Raw genomic sequence first — 22231 nt, 5'->3', positions numbered from 1 at the left:
GCTCGAATCAGGCTTATCTATGGATCTCATGTGATCACGAAGGACAACCATGGACGTGTGGTTGCTATCTTCATTGGATCAAGTCAAGAGAAGCGAAGGCCAAGCATATGGATCTCAAAGGAGTTGATCACTATTGTTAAGGGACCCAAACTTAAACAAGTTTGGGTACCTAAATTGTATGCTTGACCTGTTTCTTGTAGGCATACTCTTCCGGTGGCTCGAGTTGGGTGATCAATAGCGGATGCACTAATCATATGACCGGAGAAAGGAGTATGTTTATCTTACTTGACGAGAATGGAGGAAATTGCGACGACATTATCTTTGGAGATGACAATAAAGGAAAGATAATGGGCTTAGGTAAAATTGTTATCTCCAAAGACAATTCTCTCTCAAATGTCCTTCTCATTGAGTCCCTTAGCTACAATCTACTCTCGGTTTCTCAATTATGTAAGCTTGGATTTAATTCCCTCTTCACCGATATAGACGTTACCATCATTAGCAGAGATGACAAATCGGAAGTGTTTAAGGGAAGATTAAAGGGGATCTCTATCTTGTCGACTTCGACAATGATAGAGTTAACTCTAAATCTTGCTTAATTACCAAATCGACTCTTGGATGGCTTTGGCATCGACGCCTTGGTCACTCCGGGATGAGAAATTTGTCAAATCTTCTAAAGGGGGAGCACATTCTTGGCTTATCTAATGTCATTTTTGAGAAAAACGAGTTTGTAGTGCTTGCCAAGCGGGGAAGCAAGTTGGAACCTTCCACCCCACAAAGAACATCATGACAACTACAAGACCATTTGAGTTACTGCACATGGACCTCTTCGGACCAATAGCTTATCTAAGCTTGGGAGGTAACAAACACGGTCTAGTAATTGTTGATGACTTTTCTCGCTTCACTTGGGTCTTCTTTCTCTATGACAAGAGCGAAACTCAAGAAATCTTCAAGAAATTTGCGAAAAGAGCGCAAAATGAGTTTGAAGTAAAGATAAAAAGAGTTCGGAGTGATAACGGAGAAGAATTCAAGAATACCCAAGTTGAAGAGTTTCTTAATGAAGAGGGAATCAAGCACGAGTTCTCCGCTCCATATGATCCTCCTCAAAATGGGATTGTGGAGAGGAAGAACCGGACACTTATCGAGATGGCTCGGACAATGCTTGATGAGTACAAGACTCCGGATGTCTTTTGGGCCAAAGCCGTCAACACCGCATGCCACTCCCTCAACCGTCTATACCTCCACAAGCTTCTCAAGAAAACTGTATATGAACTTCTAATCGGTAAAAAGCCAAACGTATCCTACTTTCGTGTCTTTGGTTGCAAATGTTTCATTCTTAGCAAAAGGCCTAGATCATCTAAGTTTGCATTCAAAGTAGATGAAGGTTTTCTATTAGGATATGAGGCAAACGCACGTGCCTATCGGGTTTTCAACAAAACCACCGGTATTGTTGAAGACTCAAGGGATGTGACGTTTGATGAAACTAATGGCTCTCAAGTAGAGCAAGTTGAAGTGAATGATGCAGGAATTGGAATTTCACGGGAGGATATAGACAACAAGGCTGTTGGTGATGTAAGACCCCGGGAGGTTGAGGGGGAGCAAGAGCAAGAACGAGATGTTCAACAAGAATCCTCAACCGAAGATGATTCCGTACTAGTTGATGATGATGGTGGCAATAAAAACCTTGGGGATGGGATTGATGTCGTGGGTATACGTGAGCAAGAATCGGCTCCGGTCCCCACGGTGCACTATTCTCGAATTCATCAAACAGTACAAAGGAATCACCCGGTAGACAACATCATTGGTGATATGAGGAAAGGGGTAACGACTCGATCCCGAATTGCAAGTTTTTGTGAAAATTACTCGTTTGTCTCATCTTTGGAACCAGTGAAAGTGGAAGATGCGCTTGGAGACCCAGATTGGGTAATGGCCATGCAAGAAGAGCTCAACAACTTCAAAAGAAATGAAGTGTGGTCTCTAGTGGAAAGGCCCAAGCAAAATGTCATCGGGACCAAGTGGGTTTTCCGGAACAAGCAAGATGAGCATGGGATCGTCACAAAAAACAAAGCACGGTTAGTGGCCCAAGGTTTCACTCAAGTCGAAGGACTTGACTTCGGTGAAACCTCTGCGCCGGTTGCCTGCCTTGAATTCATTCGCATTCTATTAGCTTATGCCGCTAACCATGATTTTAAGTTATACCAAATGGACGTCAAGAGCGCTTTTCTCAATGGACCAATCTCCGAATTGGTATATGTGGAGCAACCGTCGGGCTTCGAAGATCCAAAGCACCCCTACCACGTCTACAAGCTACACAAGGCTCTATATGGGCTCAAGCAAGCACCAAGGGCATGGTATGAGTGTCTTCGCGATTTCCTAACCAAGAATGATTTCGAAATCGGGAAGGCCGACACTACTCTCTTTACCAAGAAATTTAAGAATGACCTGTTTGTATGCCAAATTTATGTCGACGACATAATATTTGGCTCAACTAATGTTTCATTTAGTGAAGAGTTTAGTAGGATCATGACCAAAAGGTTTGAGATGTCCATGATGGGAGAATTGAAGTTCTTCCTCGGCTTGCAAGTAAGGCAACTCAAGGATGGCACGTTCATTTTGCAAACAAAGTACTTGAAAGATGTCATTAAGAAGTTTGACATGGACGGCGCCAAGCCCATCAAGACGCCAATGCTGATAAATGGACACCTCGGCCTTGATGTTAATGGTAAGGAGGTAGATATCAAGGTATATCGCTCAATCATCGGCTCCCTCCTTTATCTTTGCGCATCTAGGCCCGACATAATGCTTAGTGTATGCATGTGTGCTCGCTTTCAAGCTGCTCCAAAAGAATGTCATTTAGTGGCCGTTAAGAGAATCTTGAGGTATTTGGTTCACACTACAAACCTAGGGCTTTGGTATCCGAAAGGATGCAATTTTGAGCTAGTGGGCTACTCCGACTCGGATTATGCCGGGTGTAAGGTTGATAGAAAAAGTACCACAGGGACTTATCAATTCCTTGGGCGGTCTCTAGTCTCATGGTCATCCAAGAAACAAAATTCCATCGCCTTATCCACTGCCGAAGCCGAATACATAGCCGCCGGTGCGTGTTGTGCCCAACTCTTATGGATGAAACAAACTCTCCAAGATTTTGGATACACCATGACTAGGATCCCCCTCCTTTGTGATAATGAGAGTGCTATCAAAATAGCCAACAACCCAGTCCAACACTCAAGAACCAAACATATCGATATACGACACCATTTCTTGAGGGACCATGAAACCAAAGGAGACATTTTCATAACCCATGTGAGAACCGAACACCAACTAGCCGACATCTTCACCAAGCCCTTAGATGAGAAAAGGTTTTGTGAGTTGAGAAATGATCTAAATATCTTGGATTCCCGTAACATTGCATGAAAAATGGTTTGACTTTTCAAATAGTTAAGTCAATTTCATACACATGTTAGAACAACATGAGTCTTCGTATTTCTAGAGGTCAATTCTTAAATAGAATTGGTCTTAAATACTAGGAGTAAGGTTCAAACATTCCTAAACAAAATTTCAAAATTCTTGTTTTTCAAACATGGTTGCGAAAATTGTTGAGTGCTTTGCGAAAACTTGATTTCTAGATTGCGAAAATGGTTGTTGACTTGAGAATCATAGGTTTGTACTGATTGCTTGATCTGATTCTCAAGTTGAATAGCCAAATCTTCTTAGAGTCAGTTTCGCTTCAGCCTCTTTTACTTCCACCAGAGTCCACTCTGGACCGGACAGTCCGCCTCCAGCCGGACTGTCCGGGCAACCCCCTCGGCCTGCTTTGCAAAGTCCCAGCCGGACGGTCCAGCCCTACCCGGACGGTCCGGCCAGCGACTTCCTTATCTGCCCCCAGGCCGAGCACAGAGAGGAAATATCTCTCATTTCCTCTCTCCCTCAAACCCTAACTCCCTCTCACCCCTATAGAGGCGATTTTGGGTTTGCACCGTTGAAAAGGCTTCGGATTCCAAGTTTTTCGCTGCATTGGTGGTGAGGAACTCGCCCCCGAGCGCGGAATCGACATTCCCCAACTCCAGGTATTGGTTTCAATCTCTTTCTATGGTTTTCACCTTGTTTTAGCCCGATCTCTAAATCTGTTAGGTTCTAACAACTTTCGACCATAGAAAACCACTTCGTTAGATGTCTAGTTTACCGATCTACTGGCCAAAATCACATACTCAACCACCTGTTCTTGCCCGGACAGTCCGGTGTTCAAGACCGGACGGTCCAGCCGGCCCTCTCGGTCTGGCAGAGCACTTGGACCGGACGGTCCGGCTCAATTTCTCTGGCTAGACAGTGAGCTCCGACCGGACTGTTGTGTGCTTGTCCGGACTGTCCGACCCACAGGCAGTCCGTTTAATTCTTTGGCTCCACCTTCCACCATACTTCAATTCTTTCATGCTTCTTGATTCTTGCATTTTTTTATCCTCAGTCATGACTTCAGAAAAGCGTTAGAAGGCTCGTCAGGAGCTATCTACAGAAACAGACAGTGAGGATTCCTCTCCTGTTGAGTTGCCAAGAGGGAAAATGACAAAAGGAAAGAAGGTGGCAACCAAAGGGAGAGGCAAGCGAGCTGCTATCTGTAAGCACTCCATGGGGATTATGATTGAGTCTCCTCCACATCCCGCACTCGCAGTCAGACATGTCGAGAGACCGCTTCACATGTCCCCCACTCATCCTCTCCTGCCAAGAGCAAGAAAGCTAAAAAGTCCAAGAAATCCAAGAAACAGAAGGGGAAGGAACCAGTTGGTGGTAGCTCCTCTCGACCTTCTCGTCGTGAGTCGAGCGGCTGCCCCCTTGAGTTACGGAAAAGAAGGGTTGTGATGCACTATAACCAGTTTGAGACTCCAAGGAAGAACATTGACTACATGAGGTTCATGGGAAAAACCAGAGTTGATCGTTTGAAGGCTCCAGAACAGCAGTACTTGTGTGAAGCACATTACCGTTTCAAGACCCAGGTGCAAGTAGATTGGTACAACTCAGTATTCCTCGGCAGGACCAATTCCCTCACAGAGATGAAATGGGTGGATTGGGACTACTTGCAGGCTTCTACTAATCCGGTAGCTAAGCAAGTGATCAAGATGTGCATCGACAAGAATGTCAGTGGCATCATGTGCTTGGAGAAGGATTGGAATGAAAAGCTGATTGGGTAGTTCTTTACGACTGTATTTTTTGAGGAGACGGAGGATGGGACAGAACAGCACATGCGGTGGCTGACTGAAGGGGAAGAGTATATTGTGACCATGTCACAATTTGCCACCATCTTGGGACTCGATGCAATCGATCTGAACAAGCCCAGCATACACGTAGAGTCCCCAATGTCTTCAGAGGTGGTTCGCACCTTGTATGTAGACTGGATGCTGGCAGGGGCACTTGGCTCGACCAAGGGGCTCCTTCCTCATTACGATCTGTTACTCAAGCTTTTGAAGACTACTATTTCGCCCAAGAGCGGCGACAAGACAGCCCTTAACTCTAGGCACCATACCTTGCTGTTGCGCACGAGGGAGAATGCGCCTCCTTTCAGCATCATGAAGTATATCTGGTATGAGCTGCAGCAGATCATCCTGGATGCCTCCCGTGGACTTGCATATACTCCATACCTACATCTGATGATTGAGACAGTCACTGGTCTGTGTTTTGTAGCTGACTGTGCTCACTGTAGTTACAAGCCCATTCTCCCCAAAGTCAGCAAAGCGAAAGGAAAGTCCAGTGCCTCAGCTCGCCCCTCCACTTCGTAGATTCCTGAGCGCCCATCTTCAGGATCGCTTTCTCCTTTCAAGAAAGCGCTCTCTGCTATCTTTGAGATCTGCAAGAAGACAACAGTGAAAGTAAAATCCAACGAAAGAAAGATTAATCAGCTTCTGCGTGAGTCTGGGCATGAGATTCCCTCTGAGTCCGAGGATGAGGTCTACGAGGATCCCTTTGCTGCTTATGAGGCTGCCCGTACCATCGTCCGTGACGTCGGCGCATCCTCTTCTCGCCCTACTCCTGTTGATAGTGATGTCGACACCGAAGAGGAGGAGTACGTTGAGGAGGAGGATGAGGAGTCCGAGGTGCCTACAGCGGAGTCCTCAGAGGAAGTCGAGTCTGATGAGGGCGAGGCAGCAAACGATGAGGAGGGAGACGCACAGGCTGAGGGGAGCCAGTGCAGCAGGCAGAACAGCTGCCAGAGCAGACGGCCCCAGAGCCTCAGGTTTTAGGTGGCCACTCTACTCAGCAGGAGTTTGTGTTTGGTGCACCTCAAATGGAAGAAACAGCTCAGCCAGAAATAGCTGCAAAGGCGGAGGCCACTGAGAGTGATGGGATTCAGACAGAGGACGACACTACGAGCATCGCCTCTGGTGCCACTGAGATTGTCCCGTCAGATGAGGATTGACCATCTCATTCCCATGCCTGCTCCCTTTGGTGTATTGATGCCAAAGGGGGAGAAGTTGCAGAATTGAGAGGAGGTCAAAATGATTCTGAGTCTGTGTCGGCCAGACCGTCCGCCCTGAAGCCGGACAGTCCGGCCCCTCTTTTATCCTGTGTTCTGAACTTTTGTGTTGCTGGGATGTATTGACTGTAGGCTAGCTCGCATTTAATTTCCATGCTATGTGTTGTGTGTTCGTTGCATGAACTCATATGCCTTTTGTTAGAAAAGTTCAAGTTTCATGCATAATTGTTTGTTGAAGGTAGCACACATCTAGGGGGGCTAGATTTATTGCATCTCTGCATGTATGATATTTTATTGTCATGCGTTGACTAGTATTGTCATCAATCACAAAAAAGGGGGAGATTGAACGTGCATCTAGCCCCCAAATAAAGTTTTGGATGATTAATGACAATGCTAGCCAAGCATGTGTGCGCTAATGAGTTGTGATTGCAGAGAAAACGAGAGATCATTTTGATTGAAGGATTACTTGATCAAACTTAGAGCATTTGTGACCCGAAGCGATGGCTCTACGAAGATGAAGACGCTCGAAGGCGTATTTTATTTTTTTTCTTTTTGAGTCGTAGGAACTCCGTACTACTAAGAGGGGTCATTGGAATCTCTACATGCATCCTGGAGTAAGCCTAAGCTGAGTGGAGTAAGCTTAGGTCCAGTTGTAGCCTATGTTGATTTTCCTGAAGCAGGGACAGGACGGTCCGGTCCTTGGTCCGGCCCCTGCTCAAGTCAAGTGTGTGGATGGTCCGGCCTCAAGCCGGATAGTCCGGTGGTAGGACGGTCCAGACCTTGGTCCGGCCCCTGCTCTGAGTGAGTGAGTTAAGTGTCGGCCGGACGGTCTGGCCCCCTAGCCGGACAGTTCGGTTAGGTTTCTTTTCTAGCGGCTAAGTGACGTCTGCCAGCCTATAAAAGAGGCTCTTGAGATCTAGCCGTTAGTGAGGCTTTCTGTTCGAGTTTTCTGGTGGCTAGGGCAAGTTTAGCACCTCTCAAGCCTCCCCACTAACCCAATACACCTCCTAGAGAAATTAATCGTTGGATCATGTCTTACAGAGAGTGTTAAGGTTAGTGTGATAGAGTTTTCTTTCTCGGGCGTTGATGGATGCATGTGGAGTCAAGATGGCCTATTACTCTAGGAGATAGATCTCCTAGACGGATAGGCGTCACCCGCGAGCCTTCGATTCGTGTGGATCGCCCGGGAGCAAGTTGTGAAGGTTGGTGCCTAACCTCCGCAAGGGAATAGGCAAGATTGATAGTGGATTCTTATGCTTTCTCATAGAAGGCTGCAGGGTAGAGCGAATTGCAATCTAGGGCTGGGCAAGCCGCCTTGATCTTGACCTTGGTGGTTGATCGAAGGGGTTCCTAGTCCCTAGGTGTGAATTCGGAGACCCGTGTTGGCCTTGTGGGAGGAAGCCAAGAGAGGGAAAGGATCGAGAGAGATCTCGCTCGCAGGAGCGCCTCAACGGAGAGTAGGATCGAAAGATCCGAACTTCGAGATAAATCTCTCGTGTCTTTGTTCTTATGATTTCGTGTTCTGTTTGTTCCTGCGATCTTTTTGCTGTTTTATTCCACACACAATCACATCACGTTCTCAGGAACATTACTAAAAAGGTAGACTGTCAAGTCTGCATTTTTCACTGACCGGACGGTCCGGTGTTCTAACCAGGACGGTCCGGCCAGAGCTCTCGGCCCAACCCGAGAGTGCCGACCGGATGGTCCGGCCCCTGTACTGACCGCTGCGATTTAAAAGAATTTTCAGGACACCTATTCACCCCGCTCTAGGCTGTCTCTCTGGGACTTCAACAAACACATAATGGTCCATATGTCATTGACAACGAGTGACATATCTGTTATCAACCAATTTTAAGAGTAGCAAAAAGTTAAATGCCCCGTGAATTTTGGTTGGGAACCTAGCTGCCGAACACAGCGTAATAACAAAGTTTGTAACAGAGATCTAGAGCTAGCTTACTTCCATTATTAGTAGAATGGAGGCTTTGCATCCAACAGATATATTTCCTGATCTGAAATCAATACTACCATATTAATATTTCTGTGTACAAAAATGTTTTCCAGAAATACCCAAGGTTAGTACGTATTCATATATAAGAAACAGCATACATCACGGCAAGATCACCGAAAAGGACTGCAAACAGAGTGCCGACCTCGATCGATCAATGGCTTCAGTCGTCCATGACCATACATACATACAGAGAGAGGATTTAATTTGACATTTGCAAGACAATTTCGAGTGAAATTGAGATGATAATAACACTTTCATGGGTAGCTAACGGGGCACTTAATAATCATGGATGGATACAATTATTCCCTTTGCTAATTAATCGGTCAACTCGTGTAGATGGAAAATTAAGAAAAAAAAGGTGATAGATATGTATTTATTGAGCTTAGATGTGAAGAAAATTTTCAAAAAACTCAATGAATCATTCGTAACTATTCGTAACTTTAAGGAAAGATGACTCGACTTGAGTTCATTGAAGAAAAAAATGTTAGTTTTCACTATGTATCCAACCCAACTTGGCCCACTACGGAGAATAACACCCTCCCCTGTACGCATAGCAGATGAAGTGGTCCAAAATCTGCCCCTCGCTTTCCCATTCGTTCGCATGGCCTGCATACTTGACTATGTTTGTACGACGGACTTTATGTTATGTCTATGGACTTTAGCCTCTGATCGTTGTGGACTTTACTAGATTATTATTTTGAACATTAATATACTGTGGTTGTCAACTTCGTTATAATATGCATGCTCGTTTCATATCTTGACTTGTGAATTTGTGATTGTTATTTATGTTCGTAATTGCTAAATTCTTAAACTATTACCAAATGTCATGACATTTTTTTTTCATTTTTACTATACGACTGTATACGACTGCTTAGGTATATTTTTTTTACCGTAAGCCTCATAATCTTTTTCCCTAATTTTCTTATTTAATTTTGATGCATAACAGCCTCTATATATTTTAGCTAAAACCGTACGATTATCGCTTATATCGTCATTTTTTTAGCTGAAGCCACGTGATTATTGTTTCAAACCGCGATCGTCATATTGTCGCGATAGTCGTCTGAAACCACGCGATTATCGATTGAAACCGTGATTACCATATCATTGGGATAATCGTCTGAAACTGCGTGATAAGCGTGGGAAACCGCGCAATATGAAGGCAAAAACTGTCACGATATTTTTTAAATTTTCAAATTTGAATTTCTGTGGTTTTCGTGTGATAATAGTGATATTCACCGATTATCACGCCTCCACCCAGGAACGGTTTATGGTGTGTCCACGACAAATGCATCCCTTGTATACACCCGCCGGTTACGTAAAAAATATATTTACATGTTCTCGTTGATCCGACTCTAGCACTAGAACAGAAATAAATAACTTATGCAATAACAGCCAAAGGCTGTTGCTCCAACTTCTTTGAACAAGAAATTCTTAGTAGCCTTACCGCATTTTCAATAGATCATTTAAATTTGAATTACCATCTAAAATAGATTATCTATTCATACGAGTTCTCCAACCGAATGTTAATATTACATTATCCATATAGATTTTATAATATTTTGCTCCAAAAGCAATACAATAAATTTTTTCCTAATTATTACTCTGTCCACTTTATATTGTAAAATATTTAACTATGTCTAGATTTATTTATTAATCTATTATATTGTTTATATATTAAAAAGTCTTTTGGAGGTTGTTTCTTTCCTCTCCGCGTCTTTTGTTCCCCAATGCGAGTGACGGTAGGTTACTACGACTTAAATTTTTTTTATTTGAAGTTACTGCAGTGTGCAGGATGCTTTTGGAGCATGTGAAGAGCCAGCGACAAATTAATCAGCTCTGCAAACAGTAGACTATAAACCGGCTATAAATATATTTTAAGTAGATAATAGAGAATATAGAAGAGCGATGAGCTCTAGATTTAGATTTATAGTCTAACTGTAACATGGACTACAGGACATAATATATGTATGACAGGTGGGACAAGTTAGTATATATTTTATAGGTAACTATCGTATAAATTGACTATTAGATTGACCATAGATGATTTAAAGGTCTTATGGCCGGGTACTGTATCAGCTGTACGAAACCAAAGCACATATGGTTAGAACAATGGACAACAAAACAATATAAATCCCAGGTGGCTTGTTTTGGACAAAAAGACAGGCGCTAGTGAAGTTGTTTGACTATACTGGTATATATGCTCATCTTTCATGTTTTCGAACTTACTCGCACCGATTTATTTATTTGACATCATTGATTTTCGGCCTACATTTGATCATCCACCCTTTAATTTTAATCATTAATTACTCTATTATGATTAATTTATTACTAAAGACACTTTAAACTTGACTAATAATTTTACATATTTATAATAAAATTTTGAATAAGTCGAATGGTCAAACGTAAATATAAAGTCAATTGCGTTAAATAAAAAAACCGGAGAGAGTATATCGCATTGACCCCTATCATTTTTTATACCACAAACTCAATTTATAAAAAACATTCATATGTGATCATTACTTTACAAAACTATATATTCATAAAAATATTAACAATGCAAGTATGTAAAAGAGTTTTTATGACAACAAATAGCAATTTGGTTTTCATATTAGAAATCGTGAAGTTTTTCGCATTTGTTAATGATTTATAATTTCAAGATTTGACAGCACATATTTAGAACATACTAATACTTTCTAGACAGGATTTAGTATGTACAACTTTTCAAGCTGTCACCGAAAACGTTAAAATCTATTACCCCTGTTCCGTACTATTTAAGACAACTAATTATTCTACCAACAGATAGAGAAAAAGGAACCTACATCTTAATTCACAAAAAAAAAAGATAAATAATTAAATAAGCACAAATGTGTAAAATACAAAACAAGAATAACAAAACGCGCACAGTGCAAAAAGAAAGATTATTACTACATCCATTTTAAAATATTACTATTTTTACGGTTCAAATTTGAATACTCCATCTATTTTATATTATAAGACGTATTGGTCCATTAATCAAATCCGTGGATAAATGAATATATTTTATATTTTGTGTCTAAATGTATTTGTATTATATGAATATAAAGAGAGCAAGAAAATCTTGTAATGTCAAACCGAGATAATAAACTGGTAGCAGTATTTTCAGATGGAAATAATATTACTGTTGTGATTTATGAAATTGAGGTGGACGTGTAGAAAGATTCGCTAATGAAATATCTGAGCTCGCATGTCCGTATAAAAATTGATGTAGAAATGTGGTGTGCCCATGATGCACAATTAATTATTTCCTTTGTCACAGCTGCACGGATAATTAAGCCCGGTCATACATGTTCTCATGTTCTCATGTTTGCTCTTGTTCTTCCCGACCGGTTAATTAATAATAGTATATAATTAGTTCCATGCTAATTCAATGCTCAACAGTTCCATCTACTTGGCACCGTCGGCCGGAAGTCAAGTCCACCCGTGCATGCATATAGGTTTAATGAACAAACTGCCAAAATCCAAGGAAAAAAAATATGATTAGAGTGCAGTAATGTTCCAGCCGGCCGATCGAGGAGTACTCTACTCCCTCTTATTCCTAATAAGTCAACTTTTATACATTAATTTTTTTAAGCTTGATGAGTTTATAAAAATATAGGCAAAATAAATATACTATAGAATATATTTAATGGTTAATTTAATGGAATGATTTATATTGTACATGTTATATTTTGTTCTTTAAATTTAATTAAATTTTAAAAAATGATTTAGAATAAATGAAAGTGACTCGTAATATTAAACGAAGGGAGTAATGGCTAGTTGTCATGTTTGTATAGTTCATGTATATCGACTTTTATGAAAAATTAAGAGGAAGAGTGACGAGAAAGTGGTATGCGCATCGTGGCGAACACGTGGCTACTGAACGGTTGTTTGGTTCTAAGGAATTTTAACCCATGCAAATAGAAAAAGTAATGGAAGAGACGCATCAAAAAATTTCAACAGTACTTTTGAATGGCCATCAAACTCAGCTTCTCTTTACAGCTTGAAGGAAGAAAAATTTCCTTTAATTCTTCGATACTTCATTCCAACGAAATGAATTGCACTCATAACAATTAATCTATGGAAATATCTAAATCCAATGTTTTCTCTCTAAACTGAATAAGCGCTACAGGTTAATTTTTTAATAATGAAATAAATGTCCTTGCCTCTGCATCATATGATGCACGCAGCCGACCATACTGGTTGGTGGCACGCGTGTACAGGAAAAATAATATGTCTGTGATGCCTGGATTTTTTTTCAATATATTTGACATTCTTTGCAATACACTATACATTGTATATTTTTTAGTATCAGCTATTCGAGACTTTTATTTGTTACGATCGAACTATTTGATAATATTAAGGAATGATTATATATAAAAAGTCAAGAACATTAGCAATTAGCCCCATAAACCTATTATTTATCGGAAGTTTTTAATTAACCACTAAATATACTACCCATGTTCCTAAATATGCTTATTCACATTATCTACAGAAACCATTATATCTGTGAACAGAGGTAATGTGTTATACAACCCTGCCGGCGTCAATTTGCTTTCACAAACCTCGCCAGCGTCACCATTTCCCCAGGTCACGGGCATAGATGACCAAGTCTTTACTAATCGGTTTGGACATAGATAATATGCTCTGTGTATTTGCATACTTTGCTTTATGCATGTAACTAACTTTCAGTGAAAATTCTGATTTCTAGCTAAATCATCACTAATTTGTATGCCTCTAATATGTAGATTTAGCCTAGACAAGGCAAACGGTGGATTCACCTCCCGGACAGCCAGGACGGCTAGCTGGGCTTTCCGGCACCAAACCATCAGAGGATTAGTAATTACGTGATACAAAACACTGTTGATCAAGTAATTTAAGAGTATAGATTATATATTTGATTATAGTTATGCTTAATTACCCATCGCCCAGGCTTTAAATAATTTCTGGCTCCACCACTAGACAAGGCTACTCTCAACTGAGTGGAGATTATATAAGTCTGACAGTAAGACTCATAGCTTATGAAATGTGCTATCACGGTTATAGAGAAACATAACTATGTTGATTAATATGATCATGGTTTAGTCCTTCCTCATATGAGGAACTTACTATTGACACGAACTATAACTTCATATATGCAACGGCAAAAGATGTTTCACTGAAAAGGATCAGACATTGCTATACTAGTGCAAGAGCTATGGCCCTCTGTTTTTACCCTAATGGCCACTCAAGAAAACATTTTCTTGCTCATTCCTTTTACTAAGCCATCCTCTCATTTCCTTTACAAATTGAACATATTTAAAATTGAAGAAAATTACAAGTTTTCAGATCTCGCTTCTCAGTTTATTAATAGCAAAGTGTTGTACTCACCAATGCTACGTAATTGCTTTTAACTAACGTAAGATGATGGATGTGTTAAAGGATAGAATAGGCTCGCTTTGAGACTTTTGGCATGTTGATGAACTATTTCTTCTTGAATATGCTGATGAACTGCTAGTGTAACCAGGATTAATGTATTACTCTGTATGCTGAGAAAAGAAGCTCCGATGAAATTTCCATGATATAATATTCTAGGCTTCTTCAATATATTTGTCTGTATGCTCTAAGTCATTGCAAAACAAAAACCTCATGCAAACTTTGGTTAATGAAAAAAGATCGGTTGGTCTGGGAGTACATACTTGTACGCTAACGGCAGTCAACAAGAGCAATGCAAGAAATATATGTAATGATCAACTTCACATTGGATCCTACTCCCTCCGCCCCACGTTATAAGGATTTTAACTTTCCGTTTGTAATGTTTGACCACTCGTCTTATTCAAAAAAATTCGAAAATATTATTGATATTGTTTATTATTTTCTTTAATATTAAAGGTAGTTTAATTATTACTTATAATTTTTTATATTTGCAGTAAATTTTTGAATAAGATGAATGGTTAAAAACTATAAGTAAATAGTTAGAATTCCACTGGGACGGAGGGAGTAGCTTGCATGCAGTGAATTAATTAGTCTATAATAATAAAGAGTTGGCTTAAGAACCTATTCTTTGTATGGGGAGTTTTTTCAGCTGACGTGGATTAATATAAACCCACAATTAGAGGTGGCAAGAAGGAGGAAGATAGGCAAGATTTAGAGTTTTCTTTACCCTTAGTTACCGCCATAGCCAAGCTATATTTGTGTGGATATGGTAATATACATTAAGAGTCTCATAAGTCATAACCTACCAATTAGTAAGAAAATTTTTAAAAAGAAATTTTAATAAATTTTGTTCACAGTTTTTTATGGTTTATCATGGTAAGTGCATGAGAACTTTTACAACGGTAATCATATGATAACAAGGCTTATCACTAGGGTTTCGTAAATAGTAACCTCTTCTAAACAGCAAGGAAAACCCTAGATGCAACACAATTGCATGGATAACATCACACTATTTAGAGCATCTCTAATGGAGTTGCTAGATTTGACTCTCCAAATGTCTATTCGGCCTGCTAGACAAAACTTAGAGCATCACCAATAGATTGACTAAATTTCATTCATGAAATTTTGTTTTTTGAAATCCTACATAGAATTTAACGTGTGAAAAAATATATGCCTCCAAAAAGTTGGCTACAATTGACTCCCTAAATATAAAAAATTGGCCCATACGAATCTACCAACTGAAATTAGTTTATTATCGAGGCGATAACATTTTTTGTGTTTGGGAAGAAGCAGCGACCTGGATTTGGGAGTGAGCGTTGCTCCCAACCTGTGGAGATCGACTTTACCGAGAAAGGGGCCTCTATATCTTGGGAGGATGGTTACGAGATCCATTGGAGAAATATTTTTACCTTGAAATCCCCTAATTTAGGGATTTATAGGAGTTTAGGGGGACTATTGTGCATGCTCTTAGTGATTCAAATTTGTCTTTCACTCCAACAAACACTCTATTACACTATCCAATCTTACAAAGGGTCCCACATGACAACCACTCATTTTTTTTACTCCTCCACTCCGTCGAGAACATTTCCCTCCCACATTTCCACCGATGAGCGATGACAACAAGTCAGTAGAAGGTAGTGGCACGAGTCAGTGGGCAGATGATGGATGGTAAGAGCAGGAGTGCTAGCGGTGTTCTTGGCGACAACAGCAATAGGGCAGACGGTGGAGCTAGAAACACTCTTGGTGGGGAGAGCAAGAAGTTTGATGGTTGTGGCAATGACTCTCTCATCGAGAAAAGTAGAATGGCAGGCGACGAAGACGGTGGCACTCTTACTTAGCTCTATCTCATCGTACTCCTGACTATGGCAGCGGGTTATATGGGACTTGGGTGGTGGTGGACTCAGACTCTAATGACTGGTGCCTCTCCTAGTTCCTACAGTATTGCCAATGGATTGGAGACCATCAAGAGAGAAAGTGGTAGGTCTCCCTATGGGGTCCACTATTAGGCAAGACCGAATCTTACATATAGCTTTTAAGTATTTATAGCTTTAGGATTTGATTATATTCCTTTTGATAAGGACGGATTCAGGGTTACCTTTACCATTTCACTAGTTTTTGTTCTAAGAAAGCACAACAGAGGAGGCCCCTATTGCTATCAGCATTTTATTAATAAATGGAAAAACAAATTGCAAAATAAGAATATAGTAGTCATTCCCAATAGCCTGGTCTCTCCCATTTAATCTAAACAAAATTAGAACGAGATCTCCCTTACAAACACGTCTCCAAGAACAAAAAGGAAGGAGAAGTATGATTAAAGTATCCCATCGACAGCCCAACATGGTTTTTTTTTTCACTTGTTTTACTGGCTTATTGGGCCTACTGGGCCTCCTGGCAGGCTGTAACTCCGGGCCATACACCGGGCTACCTTAGCTTCTCCATTTCATGATCTTTTTTTTAAAAAAAAAACATAACCAAATATGCCGGGTGTGATGAAGAGAATTAATCAATGATCAGGGGACCAAATTAATGCGATCAAATGGCCATATACAGGTAAGGTAGGACAAGTCCTTACGTACACCCCTACCACAGAAGGAAAAGGAAAAGGATGGGTCGAGTTTGTGCTAACTGCGAAGTTGGTGACCCATAACTGTATATACATGCAGTACAGTTCAGGCTATCATCTTGTCATGTTAGCTCTGCAACTAGCAGCCACGTGAGTGTATATTAGCGTTGTGATAATACAGGTGGACTAACTAGCTTCCGTCGATCAATTTAAGATGGGATTTGTTAATTTAAGCTGGTTCTAGCTATATATCCATCTACGTCCGCGTTCGGTAGCCCCTCTAGTTAGCTTATCTCCCTTGTTTTCCGCGCGCTCGCTTACCGAACTGCTAAACGGTGTATTTTTTGCAAAAAATTTTTATAGAAAAGTTGTTTTAAAAGATAATATTAATCTATTTTATATTTTGTTTAATAATTAATAATTAATTAATCATGTACTAATCTATTACTAATCTATTAGTATGTTTTTTATGTCAGGGATAAGTTAACTTATACCCCATATCCCGAACACGGCCTACTTGTGGCTCGTTAGCTCATTCGGCTCAGCCCATGAGTATAATTTGCATCAAAGCTTGGTCTTGGTCTCAGTTCGGGAGGACGACCTTGCAATTTGCAGCCCGCAAAGCCCATTGGCTATCTGACGCAGCCGCACCATATAGATTTATTTATTTATTTTAAAAAATTAAAAAATATTTTTATTTTCAAATATATCCTAAGGCCCTAATGATTCTCTAGGGGACTTCTTCAAAAGCATCCTCGTAAAGGACACTAAATATGACGTGATAGCCATATGTTCATCGATGATACACGAAAACAATTGCATTTGAACTACTTGATGCCCTCCTAAGGGTAGGGAGGGTCTAAACACATAATTTTCCTTATAGTTTGGTATATATTGTTTTTATAATTTTAAAACATGCCATATGAAGTCATGTTGAGTCAAACTATACATCAAAATTATAGAACTCCACAAGATTTACAACTTTTTATACATCAAAATTATACATCATTTGGAGGACCAATTATTCTTTACAAAATTTCAAATGTGTTCATACAAAATCAAATATATACATTTCAAACTATCTCTGATGGAGTTGAGCTCTACATCAAATTTGTAGTTCTCAAAAAGATATACCTGGAGATAACAAATTTTTGCATTAAAAATGTATTACCTTGAGACCATTCCAAAGATGATAAAAGAAATGCATATCTAGATGGTCTAAACATCATCACTAGTTCCAACTGTTGTTTCAACCAGCGGTATTTTGGTCAGCAAAGATGGAGACAAAAACATTTTTATTTAAACGAAAGGGAAATAGCATTTGGGCGAATATCCCCCTATATGATAATAGCATACAGGTGAATTCAAAATGGAGTGATATTTCAGCGAAGCCTCGTTTTGACAATAATATAATAGAAATCTTTTCGAATATAATATAGATACAAGACCCATATGTCTTTAATACGTAGATACATACAATACCTCTTAACCTTGTATATATATACACTTGTGCGTTACCTACCCAACTGTGGATATGCTCGAACATGTACCCCGACCCACAAGTTTCAATCCCAAATTCCCAACGATGAAAATCAACTGGGTTTGCATTTTATGCAGCACGGTGTATACATACACGAGTTTATTTTTATCATCCTTATATGGCATTTGGAAGTACCACATATGTAAAATTTGGTATTTTGAAGTGCTAGTATCAAAGTTTTATACAAAATTTGATAGCTCTGTATACTTTCTGAAGTACCATAAAATTTAAGTTCTTTGAGAAATTGCTTTTGTAGTCCAATCGATTGACCACGCCTTATTGTAGAAGTTGGCACGAAAGCAATTAGGCGTTAATTAGGTACCGGCCTACGTGGGCCTGAGTTGAGGCCCATCCAAATACGGCCCTAATGCGATTAATGTTTTGTATCTTAAAAGGGAACCGGTGCGATTCAACACTTCATAATTACGCTAGAATTACTAACATTCTTAACAGTATAGCTAATGGTATAGGCTGTATAGCTTATAAATGATCTATTTTGTGTAAAAATCTTGTACATAAAACTTACTTATATTTTTAAAGAAATTTTTTTTAACTTTATAGTAGTAAAGTCAACCATTTATACACTCAAACACCTATCGTAAAACTAGATAATCTTACAAATCTTAAAAACTCGTGAGAAACGGGGCTTTAAGGTACTAATTTACTAATTTTGGCATCAAACTAAATCGACCATCAATCCTTCGGGTACTTTTGATCGCATCCGTTGGTTTGAGAACAAGAATCTGTTCCTAAATTCTGCTGTGAGAAAAAAAAAAGAGATCGACAAACCATGATGAACTGATCAATCAGCGTAATCAACCAAAAAAGGCAATGTGATTAATAAACCTAACTAACCAATATGTTCCAATGACTGGGAAGAGAAAGAAGACTGCAAAAAGAAAACACACCTGTGAATTGAAGCACAAGGAGAGAAGGTGAGCTAGGGCTGTCCAGAGACTACCCATTGATGTGTTCCTTAGCATCTTGTTTTGCAATAAGATTTTCTAGATAATGTTTTGCAATGAAATAGTGGTTAGTGACGGTGCAGCCTATGCGTGTTGTCTGGATTCTGATGACGTTTCCACAACGAAGCCAAAGATTTCAGTTAAGCAGATTACAGGGCAGGTGAAACATCCAAGAGCTATCAGCTCATCAGTAGCTCAAAGTACAGAAAACTTCTCTAAGAACAAAACAGACAACAATGAACAAATCATAAACGAAACAGCAGGTGCTTCTAGTTTCTTCTAACACTAGTAGGATTTAAAACAATTGCATTAGGCTATTGGTATCCCTATTAGCAATGTAGTTTTGTTCCTAATGGTTGGAATAATCACCCGAATCTGAATGACTGAATCATAGCATTAAGTGGTCACTGCATATACCCACATCAGTACGGTTCAAAAGAACCAGGCAGAGGAGTTCAACTGAAAAAGGTCACTCCTAGAACAGTGTGCCTTTTATTGTCTGCTCATGTGAGATCCTGAATTACATTTACAGGACAAGATCAACCCAAATCACTTTCACTACTCAGCAGGGTGTAATTAAGCTCTTTTTTTCCCTCACTCCAGTGAAGTTCAGACATACACAGATCAGATGGCCAAGGCCAAACATGGAGCTGCCTCTTCTGAAGGAGAGGAACAAACACAAATGAAACAGTAAAGACAACACTACAAGCTATCTTGAGGGATCTGATTGATCACCGCCTCTTGGTTCAGTAAGCTTCATGATCCTGATATATGAAGATACAAAGACATGGATCAAATTTCAACCAAAAAATCGTAAGATATTTCATGGAAAAAGAAAAGAAAGTGGTTTTTTTTCAAATGATATACTGCATTCAAAGCCTGATGCTGCATTCAAGAGCTCACCTTCTTGGGAGTGACAAAAGAGAGGAACTTGCTCTTGGTCTTCTCCTTATCCTTTGGAGAAGACGACGGCGACGACTTGTCCTTCTTCCCCACGGCGGCGGTGTCGCCGGAGCCGGCGCCGGCGAGGCCATGCTTCCTGAGCTGCTCCCTGACGAACTTGTCGTAGATGAACGCCGCTCCCCTGAAGTTCGGCAGCGCCAGCCACGCGATGAACAGCAGCTTCAGCTCGTACCAGATTGGGATCCTGAATTAACAAAACCCATACTTTTCTGAATGAGTACGTGGTTTCTGGTGATCAACTCGATCATATTTATTTGCTCATAATCAAGATGAAAATCTTTGATCGATCAGGTTAATCACCAGTAGATGAGGGATTCAAGAACCATCTCCATGAGGGTGATGAACGAGTAGAGGATCCAGTAGGCCAGCCACTGCTCGTCGTCGAGCTTCGACGGGCTCTCCATCGCCTGCACCGACGCATACCTGCACCAAAAATCATTTCAATGAATCACATGAACCCTAAAGATTAGAAGAACTTAAGCTAGCTTGAGATGCATCAATCACAAAGGTAGAAAGAAACTCTTTGAACTTACAAGGGGTACAGCAGCATGACGGTAGGCCTGAAAAGCTCACAGGAATCAGTTTAAGCTCAAATTAATTGCAGCTAACTGAAAGAAAATCAAAGAGAGATGGTATGTGCATACCCTGCAAGGGAGTGAAGGTGAGTGAGGATTGTCCAAACCTTCCCCATGATCTTCTAGCTGCTTCTTCTTATGAACTTGTGATTATTGCAAAGTTTGCAACTTTCACTAACTGACCGGCCTGTCACTAGTGCTCACCACCACTGGAGTGAGTGATTGAAAGGAAGTATCTTGTGTTGTTTGGATGCTGTTCTAAACTTGTAATGTTGTTCATCCAGGGAAGGGAAAGCAAGATTTTGTGGCCTTAAATAAGAACAAGAAAGCAAGAGGAAGATAAACAAGAATGGAGGACACCTGGCATGATGCTACTGGAGAAGAGTTTCTTTTTGTCTCTGGAGTGACGAGGGCATGGGGGAGCTGCACACGTGGCGACGTGGTACAGCACCGACCAAGTCAGGTGCTTTGTTGAATCTTGTGTATTTTTTGTACTAATTTTTGTTTTCTGGTTTGGATTAATGAGAGATCTGGGACAGTGCAGTGAGGTCAAAAGGTAGCCAGATCACTGAGGAAATTTGCTGGTGAAGATAGGAATAATAAATACTTGATTAAAATTGCATCAGGATTCAGGGCTCAGGAGAAGTTACCTTTGGAGATGATCCAGTTTTTATGTTGTTTCTGGAGGCAGATGATGGCGTTTTTTACGTGTATTTAGGTTTTACGTACCTTCTTACCCTCATTTGATAGAAATGCTTTGGTAATTGGCTACTTGTTCTTAAAATGAAATGCAAATAGCATTACATACATTTCCATTCAGTTTAGAGGAATTTAGAGACATTCGGAGGAATCGAACTATTTTACGATAAAAATCCTAAAAAATTAATGTGTTGTGAAGGAGCCCTTAGAGAACTGGTAGATTAGGAAAGAGTAGGTTTTGTAAACTGTAATCAATTTGTTAAAACTATCATTCTAATATAACTTTCATCAGGAATTTTATAAAATTCCAATAAAGCCAAACGGATATTATAAAAGAAAACCTTAATGTTATCCTCCCTATATATGTACAGACTGATTTACACCAACATGATTATTTCATACTTGTCAAGAATATAAATTACAACTTTATAATAAATAACGTTCTCTCTAGAATGTTTACCTAAATTACGGCATACATAGCGATAGTTATAGCCCTAAATTTAATACGTACACATCGCGGTTATTGGTTGAGAAAAGCCAAACCGTAAATTTTCAAATAAAAAATAATTTATCAATAAAAGTTTTAGATATGTGGCATAGGTGATCTAAAAGCAAAGTAGACAATAAACTGCGATGATAAAAAATCAACTCCTAATTCAATATTTAAAAATTTAAATTTTGTCTTATAAATATAAATAGAAGCGAAAAGGTATGGTCATGATCATCGATATTGATGTCTAGCATTATACCCTCCGTCACTAAATGTTTCACGCCATTGACTTTTTATACACGTTTGATCATTCGTCTTATTAAAAAAATTTACATAATTATTAATTATTTTTATATCATTTCATTCATGGTAAAATATACTTTCATGTATATATATAACTTTATATATTTATAAAAAAATTAAAGAAGATGAATAATTAAATATATATAAAAAAAATCAACGACGCTATATTCAGAGAGGGAGGTAGGAGGAGACGGTGATTCTGTTGGTATGGGCGGCCACGTCGTGGGGTGGGGGC

The 22231-nt window shown here is 39.8% G+C and overlaps 1 protein-coding gene across 1 annotated transcript; it reads right to left on the bottom strand.

Moving 5' to 3' along the window:
- Nucleotides 1-19420: 19420 nt before the first annotated feature.
- LOC102717381 (HVA22-like protein e) lies at nucleotides 19421-20801 on the bottom strand. Its single transcript, XM_006662882.3, has 5 exons — nucleotides 20574-20801; nucleotides 20463-20489; nucleotides 20230-20352; nucleotides 19870-20113; nucleotides 19421-19730 (listed from the first exon to the last, which is right to left on the bottom strand). Exons 1-5 carry the CDS (start codon nucleotides 20618-20620, stop codon nucleotides 19713-19715), a joined length of 459 nt encoding a protein of 152 aa, XP_006662945.1. The 5' UTR covers nucleotides 20621-20801; the 3' UTR covers nucleotides 19421-19712.
- Between the last annotated feature and the right edge of the window lie 1430 nt (nucleotides 20802-22231).

This window comes from Oryza brachyantha, chromosome 11 (genome assembly GCF_000231095.2).
Source record: "Oryza brachyantha chromosome 11, ObraRS2, whole genome shotgun sequence".
Taxonomy (NCBI): Eukaryota; Viridiplantae; Streptophyta; class Magnoliopsida; order Poales; family Poaceae; genus Oryza; species Oryza brachyantha.
This window is presented reverse-complemented; position numbering and strand designations above follow the sequence as displayed.

Coding starts and splice junctions, on each gene's coding strand:
- LOC102717381 (XM_006662882.3), bottom strand. CDS start 20,620: ATGGGGAAGGTTTGGACAATCCTCACTCACCTTCACTCCCTTGCAGG. Junction 20,490..20,573: donor CACCTTCACTCCCTTGCAGG/GTATGCACATAC, acceptor TGAGCTTTTCAG/GCCTACCGTCATGCTGCTGT. Junction 20,114..20,229: donor CTTGAATCCCTCATCTACTG/GTGATTAACCTG, acceptor TTGTTAATTCAG/GATCCCAATCTGGTACGAGC.